We start from the raw sequence: 8278 nt of genomic DNA, 5'->3' as shown, positions 1-8278 counted from the left end.
CTCTGTGGAGAAGCCACTGGCACAGATTTTAAGAAAGGTGGTGTGTTTGTTTCTCAGCTAGACTTTCAGCTCCCCTCCCAAGAGAAGGGAGTGTGCCTTGTTCACATTTATGTCCCCATCACTCAGCACAGTACCTGGCACTTAAAATGGGCTCAGCACATAGATTCAATTGAACTTGAGTAATGATATTTTATTAGTAATAGTAATGACTAACATTTAAGAACCAACTTATTACTTACACTTTGTATACTCTGTGAAATTAATTTTTCTGTTTTGTTTTGCTTAACTGGTGGCTATGGGGTAGAGGACAAGGACATAGCAATAGAAAGTTTGCTTTATGAAGCCCTCCATTCAAGAGGCCAAACCAGTCCGCAAGTGGAAGCTCCGGAGCAGGGAGCCTGAAGAGAAAAGTACAATGAGCAAGAGAGTTCCAGGAAAAAGGAGAGCAAAGGTGATTCTAAAGAGGAGTCCCAGGCAACAGCAACCTGAGTCATCAGGAATTTTAAAGCCATTCTTGCCTATCCAAATTCCCTCTTGGGAAGAGGGCAAGATCCTAGAAAAGTGTGTTTGAGGGAGGCTTGGGGCACTTTCAGAGAACCTTTATCTCACAGATAGTCAGTGGTGGAGCCACCCACTTGCAAATTGAAGACAAGTATCTTGCTAAAAAGATCTGAAAGGAATAGCTCTACACCAGACGAAAGTATCCTCCTCTCAGACCCTTTAAAGTCTCCAGCTATGTCAAATTACTAACCCACAGGCTCTACTTGACAGATTTGCTCCTAGCTTCAGAGCCTGAACTACAGACCAGTCTTTGCTCAAGCAGCAGCTCAACACATAACCCCAATGCACCCAAGGCTTTTCTCCCGCAAGATTTTGTTTCCTTCCATGAAATCCTCAAGAACCCTGGATTCCGGATTTCCTGGCCCACCGGTCGGCTTTACTACGCGGTTATTCCAGGCCTAATCTGAGCGGCTGCATGGCTCCCTCACTCCCCGGACTACGACGGTGGACAGAACGCCTCTTCCTACAGCACAAAGGGGATCCGACCAAGAGCCCCGCCCGGTCGGGACCCTCAGAGTCCGAGTAGCAAGGCGCGCCACGGAACTACGTTTCCCACAGTGCTCCAAGAAGCCAGGCCAGCCAAGGCCCAGGACCCGGCAGGCGGGCTCTCGCGCAGCCTCTTGGGAGTTGTAGTTCGGTCCGCTCGCGCCGGCGCTGCTGTGGGCTCGGCGCCGGCCTTTGTCTGTCTGCGGGCGCGCGCCGCTGCGGTGAGTGAGGCCGCCGGCCGGGTCAGTGAGCCCGGCTAGGCGGGGCCGCGTGGGCAGGCCGCCGCCCCCGGGCCCTCTTCGGCCCCGGCTGCCCTAGAGCAGGCCTGGCCGGCCTGATCCCCGAGGGAGGCCACCCGCGAGGGGAGAGGCGTGCGGCCCGCAGAGAAGGGTCCAGCCGGACTGGAGAGCGGGATGCTGAGGTCCAGCACGCAGGGCGGGCCCGGGGGCGCCTGCGGCGGGAGGGGAGAGTGTACCCGGGGGAGCAGGGGCCCCTCCGACCACCGCTCCGCAGGACAGAGCATATGTGAAGGCCCCGCACCCTGGAGAAGCGGGAGGGGGAGGCCACAGGCAGGTGTGCCTGGGGCCTGCAGAGAGGATTTCACAAAACGTTGGGGCTGGGGGCTGCTCTGTCTAGGGAGGGGGAATGGGAGAGAGGACAGCCTTGTTAAGGTGGAGAATGGGAGGAAGAACAAAATGGATTCAGATGTGTAGAGAAAATAATCACCCCCACCCTCATCTCCTAAACCTGAGACTATGGCCCAAGAGGTCCAAAGACAGCAAAGCTTACCCCCTTTGAGGGCTCTCCACTTTAGGCATTCAGTCTGTAGGTGCCATCAGAGATTCTTCACATTTGGTTTTTATTCCCCTGAGAGCTACCTGATATGACAGTATTGTTAACCTATTTAGTTAGAGAGGAAATAGAGCCAGGGCTGTTTGGTTACTTGCCCAAGGCTGTATAGGGGTAGGGGAGATTCAAGGCAAGAAACCAAGTTATCTCCTGGCCTTATTCTGAGTTTTTCCAAAGGATAAATAGCCTTTGATAGGAAAAGCAATTTTCTATTAATAAAGCCACTTATAAATTTTTCAGGAAATTATTTCCTCAGATTTGTGACCTAAGGAGAAAAATAAAACAATCCCCATTTATTAACCAAGGCAGTTCCTGAGATGCAGCTGAGTTGTTACTTGTTGGAAGATCTCGTAGCATGCGGAGAAGCAGAGTTGTAAATTCTACCCACTTGTTCTGACCAAACTATTTGCTGGATTCCCCAGAGACAGAGTCTGACCTTAGGCAGGGTTTAGGTTTCGTGCACTTTCCAGGGACTCCTGATGGATGTGCAGTTGTTAAGCAGTAGCACCTTGAACAAATGAACTTCCTGTAGCATCCTGGCAGTATCAGAGGATATCATAGATAAGGATATCATAGAGGATTCCTTTGTAGCCTCTACTCCAGATTGGAGGTGACAGCTCCAAATACAAGTTTAAAATGCCTCTCCAGTCAGAACAAATGTGGCAGAACGTACAGTTGTCAAGACCAGATGTTCAGGTTAACAAAACCACTGTAGCATCACACCGCTATTTCATTAAAACAGGAGGCCTGCATTTTGATGAAACATATTGGAGGGGAATAAAGATTATGCACTGAACCACTGCATAAAGTGTACGAATTTAGTAATTAGGATCCTAAAGTAAGAAGAAAATACTCAAAAATGGGGAGAGGGAGGGGAGAAAGAGTGTGGAACAAGAGGATTCCTATGATCTCGAAGAGTGGTAAAGTCCTATCAAGCATTGTTACATTCTGTTCCAGTTTATAAAAATTCTCACCAGCTCTTAATTGTCTAGTTTAAGGGCATAGACTCTCAAAAGTCTTGAATTTGATCCTTTGCCCCCCCTGGACTCCTTACTGACTGTATGACTTTGGACAGGTTACTTATCCTAGTTGGAGGGCCTTGGGCTTGGTTTTGGGAGTCTGAAGAAGGTCTTTCTTTTCCTAGAATTGGCAAGTACTTACACTTAGAATTGGTATTCTCATATCCTGAAGAATAGGAGAGGGGTGGTTCTGGATCTGGACCCTCCTAAATATTGTTAAAAGGTAGACATGAGATCTCTTGTCCTTATAACCTGGGGGGAACTGGAGGGGAGACCTGGAGCCATTTTCATCATAGAATGAATCATGACGGCTGAAATGTTGTGTTTTTTTTTTAATTCTGAATTCCTTTGGAGGCTTGAAGTATAAAAGAGCAGGTGGTTAGGTGGGGGAAGGAAGCGGGAGATCCCAATCACATGCCATAGCTAAAGTACAAACAGGAGTGACCATTATCTTGGGATTGGCAGGAAGAGATATATGTGTTCTGTGCTTCCCACCTCACGTTTCCATCTTGACTCATTTATATGTGGTCATGGTACCTTTAGACCAACTTTGGGTTACATTATAGGTGGCTAAGATTACATCAGGCAATCCAGATTTCTTCCATTTACTCAAACCCCAAATTTATCCTTCTCACTTATCAATTCTCTTGCCTTTTCCTGTTTTTCTTTTTATGTTTTTTGTTTGTTTTTTTTTTTCCTCCTCAGGTGTTCAAGAATAGCCCATGGAAGGATCATATGAAGAGGTGGTAATTAAAGTCATACAGCAGGCGTGGACATGTTTGGATTTCCAACAGCTACCCTGCTGGATTGTCATGGAAGATATGCGCAGAATGTAGCATTTTTCAGTGAGTGAGTCGGTTGATCACTGAGATGCCCTTAAATCACAATATTTAGTATCCCTGTACTCAAGCACTGATCAGTAGGCTGAGGAAGCAGAGGAGACATTCCTTTGGAGGAGTTCACCATTCCTGGGGGTTACAGGGAAAGTTTGCAAGCTAGAATTAGAAATAGCATTAGAAACAGAGCAAGAGAATGATCTTGATATGGAGTAGTTTTGAGGTAGTCTCTGAGAAAATGAACGAGTAGCTTAACATCAGGGCACAATCGTTGAATAAGAGTAAGGCAAGAGAAAATTTTCCTAGGATGACTCCAAGAAAACTGTTAATAGTGATTAATGGACCCATAATTAAAGTGCAGTAGCAGGCTCAGATGCAGGGCACTATGGAAAACACTGTCAGCATGCATAGGAAGTGTCTGAGAATAACTTCCAAACCAAAATTGATTTCAGTTCCACCATAGCTTAGTAGACTGAAATAGCATGAATATTAAAGGGGAAAGTTCCCTGGATCAGATTCTATAATTGTCCTAGCTTGATCTGTGGTATCAGGCAAATTGTTTAACTTCCTTGAGCTCCAGGCTCTTCATCTGTAAAAAGGGACAGTAAACTCTACCTTGCAGGGTTACTGGGACTAGAGATAGTAGATGTAATGTTCCAAAGATTCTGGTACATATTTTCTGATGTCCTGGAGCTTACTCCACTGTCAGGAAAATAGATTGGTACAGAGATGATTTCTCACGTATTGGTCTCTCAGAACTCTCTACCTACTTTTATATTATACTTTTTCTTAATGGAGTGCCTCCAGAATCTTAAAGTTTTAGGTCCTGCACAATCTGGATCCATACCCATCTTGGAGTCAGAGAAAACTTGGTTATGGGACTCTATTTGATCTTATATAGTTTTGTTCATTTTCTGAGCCTATATTCTTGTCTATAAAAAGGAGATAATCATGTCTACCTTACAGGTTCTTTGGGAGGCTAAATTAAACTAAATTTAGAGACAGTATACTTCTGTGGAGCATGCCTGTGTTTGAATCCCAACTCTACACTTAGCTAACTGCAAGATCTGTGACAACCTCCCTGTGCTCTCATTTCCTTATCTGTAGGATAAGGTTTCATAGGGTTTTCATGATTAAATTATCTATGCAAAGTTCACAGTGTAATGTCTGGCACATAATAAGCATTCAAAGCATTGTTTCTTTTTTCCCTATTCTTCTCACTCAGCATATTGGTGCATCTTACATGACTTCCCTCTCATTTTACCAGATGTGATGACAGAAGCCCACCACAAATATGATCACTCTGAGGCCACAGGATCCTCAAGCTGGGATTTCCAGAATTCTTTCAGAAGAGAGAAGCTGGAACAAAAATCCCCAGATTCTAAGACACTACAGGAAGATTCACCTGGAGTGAGACAGAGGGTCTATGAGTGTCAGGAATGTGGAAAATCCTTCAGGCAAAAAGGCAGTCTAACCTTGCATGAGAGAATCCACACTGGTCAAAAGCCCTTTGAGTGTACCCATTGTGGAAAAAGCTTTAGGGCCAAAGGCAATCTTGTTACACATCAGCGAATACACACAGGAGAGAAGCCCTATCAGTGCAAGGAGTGTGGGAAAAGCTTTAGTCAACGAGGTAGTCTGGCTGTTCATGAAAGACTTCATACTGGACAGAAACCCTATGAGTGTGCTATCTGTCAGAGAAGCTTCAGGAATCAAAGTAACCTTGCTGTTCATAGAAGAGTGCACAGTGGAGAAAAGCCCTATAGATGTGATCAGTGTGGAAAAGCCTTCAGTCAGAAAGGAAGCTTAATTGTTCACATCAGAGTCCACACAGGCCTGAAACCCTATGCCTGCACCCAGTGCAGGAAGAGTTTCCACACCAGGGGCAATTGTATCCTGCATGGCAAAATCCACACAGGAGAGACACCCTATCTGTGTGGCCAGTGTGGGAAAAGCTTCACTCAGAGAGGGAGTCTGGCTGTGCACCAGCGAAGCTGCTCACAAAGACTCACCCTTTGACCACCCTCTTCAAAGGAAGTTCTCTTTATGAATTAAAAGTTTAAAAAAAAAAAAAAACTCAGATCAAGCAACCTATCCAATGCTATGGAATGAATGGAGACTCTTTCAGAAAGACCATCACTGGGTAGAGCAAACTGACTTTTCTCCTTTCCCCCAAATAAGTATGAAAAATAAATGTCTTGTTTATTATCATTATCACATATGTTTCATAATTTGTCAGTTTATTTTGACCTAAGTTCCCCCAAGTACCTCCATTAATCTAGTGCATACATGGGAGATTTTTCTATGTATAACAGATTCAGATTTTCAATCTGTAGTTGACATCGTTAGTTTTTGTTTAAATCAACCCTTTATTAGTCCCACGGTCTTTTCTTTACATATTCAAATCAATCTTGTATCAGGATTCAAGAAGGGAAGAATTCATCCCAAAGAGCTTGGTAGCAAATCTTTATCATCTAGAGAGGTAAATTATATCAAAGGTCTTTGGGCACAGAAATACTTTAGAAATACTGTGGGTTTGAATAGTAATATAATATCGCTCCCAAAGATACCCTGATACCATTTGAAGATGTATACAAGAATGTTGATATCATCCCAATTGGTAATAGTCATAAACTGGACAAAACCCAAAATATCCAACAATAGGTAAGGTAACATATGCTGGTATGTTCATATAATGAAATGTGACTCAGCAATAAAAAATAACATACAACTAATATATGCAATAATATAGAAGAATCTCAAAACTTTATGTTGAGTGGAAACACACACACACTAGAAAACTCATCTAATAGAATAGAACTAATGGAATTCAGATAGTTGCTAACTATGGGTGGAGGGAACTGAGTAAGGACTGACTTAAAAAGGGCACAAGGCAACCTTATAAAGTGAAAACATGCTCTATCCTTATTTCAGGTGGTAGATGCATGGGTCTGTGCAATTGTCAAAATTCATTGAACTTAACAGGAGTCTATGCATTTTCTTATCTGTAAGGTATACTTTAGGAACAATGAGGCAGTTTAAAAATACTGCACACAAGTTCTTTAGCACTTATCTCATGAAGAGATGGGGGTCTGTCACCTCCACTTGAGTTTGGGTAGGCTTGTGACTGCCTCAAACACAAAAAACAGAACTGATACTATATAATTTCCAAGAATAGGTCTGAAGAGCCCTTCAAAAGTGTGAAAAGTTTCTGCCTGATTCTCTTGAGATGCTTACTCTGGAGAAAATCAGCTGCCATGTAAAAAGTCTATCTTGAGGCCACTATAATGGACAAGCTGCATGTAAGTGCTCTAGCTGACAGCTTCCGCTGAGCTCCAACAGACAGCATCAACTACCAGCCACGTGAGTGCGTTACTGTAGATGTCCAGGCAAGTGCAACCTTGAGATGACTGAAGCCCCATATGACATCTGACAAAAACTATATGAGAGAGCCCTAAGTAAGAACAGACTTCTCAAATTCCTAACACAAAAAGTCATTAGAGAAATAAAAAGCTATGGTTTTCTACCACTAAATATTTATGTTATTTACTATACAGCAATAATAGAACATAACATTTTCTAAAAAGATAAGATACTATGAAAAGAAAAGGAAAAATCTGGGAGAATGACTTGAGATTTACTTACTGACTAAACCAAAACACGAAATTATAATTCATGATTCATGAGAAAGCTTAAGATTTAAAAGTAAACATTTCTTTTGACAAAACAGAAGGCAACGTATAGATTAGTTAACCCAGATACAAGTGACATGAAGAAGTAAATGCTGGTCTCCAGCAGTCCTGCTCTGTAAGAAATTTATTAGATAATTCAGTAACAATGAGGCAGTTTAAAAACGCTCCCCACAAGTTCTGTTAACACTAATCTCATGAAAAGATGGAGATTGGTTTCACCTCCACTTGAATCTGGGTAGGCTTGTAACTGCTTCAGACACAAAAAACAGCACTGATGGGACATGACTTCCAAGAATAGGTCTGAAGAGCTCTTTAAAGTGTGAAAAGTTTCTGCATGATTAGACAGATACATACATACATGCATAATCTATATATAGGTATCTTAGAATCCTTGTTCTGCAGAAAAGAAATGAGTATTTATAATAAAGAGTAAATAGGTCAGAAAATATAAAAGATCTTTAAAAATATTCTTCCTGGGACTTCTGGGTGGCTCAGCGGTTAAGCATCTGCCTTCAGCTCAGGTCATGATCCCAGCACCCTGGGACAGAGACCCGCATCATGCTCCCTGCTCAGCGGGGAGCCTGCTTGTCCCTCTTGAGCTTCCCTGTGCTTGTGTTCCCTCTCTCGCTCTATCACAAATAAAATCTTAAAAATAAATATTCTTCCTATTTTTTATACAGATATTATTAACTTTCTAAAGATTGTTGGCTGCTTCCATTAAAGTAACAACAAAAGAGTGTTCTAGTTTAAGAGGACAATGTAGGAAGATCCTGGGTTCACCTCCTCACACAGACAACCTACTCTACAGCTACCTATGGAACAATTTCCTCTTAAA

General features: G+C 42.9%; 1 protein-coding gene across 5 annotated transcripts; it reads left to right on the top strand.

Moving 5' to 3' along the window:
* The first annotated feature begins 1124 nt into the window (after positions 1-1124).
* ZNF32 (zinc finger protein 32) lies at positions 1125-5968 on the top strand. 5 transcript variants are annotated; one of them, XM_059169574.1, is made up of 3 exons: positions 1125-1268; positions 3621-3760; positions 5019-5968. In XM_059169574.1, the coding sequence occupies exons 2-3, from the start codon at positions 3691-3693 to the stop codon at positions 5768-5770; spliced, it is 822 nt and encodes a 273-aa protein (XP_059025557.1). In that variant the 5' UTR covers positions 1125-1268; positions 3621-3690; the 3' UTR covers positions 5771-5968. The 5 variants fall into 5 exon arrangements, with proteins under 5 accessions (XP_059025557.1, XP_059025555.1, XP_059025556.1 ...); XM_059169572.1 differs by having other exon boundaries at positions 4977-5968; XM_059169573.1 differs by lacking the exon at positions 1125-1268 and adding an exon at positions 1287-1468 and having other exon boundaries at positions 4977-5968.
* Positions 5969-8278: the final 2310 nt, after the last annotated feature.

This window comes from Mustela lutreola, chromosome 4 (genome assembly GCF_030435805.1).
Source record: "Mustela lutreola isolate mMusLut2 chromosome 4, mMusLut2.pri, whole genome shotgun sequence".
In the NCBI taxonomy this organism is placed as follows: Eukaryota; Metazoa; Chordata; class Mammalia; order Carnivora; family Mustelidae; genus Mustela; species Mustela lutreola.
The sequence above is the reverse complement of the archived record's forward strand: the minus strand, read 5'-3'. Positions and strand labels throughout refer to the sequence as shown.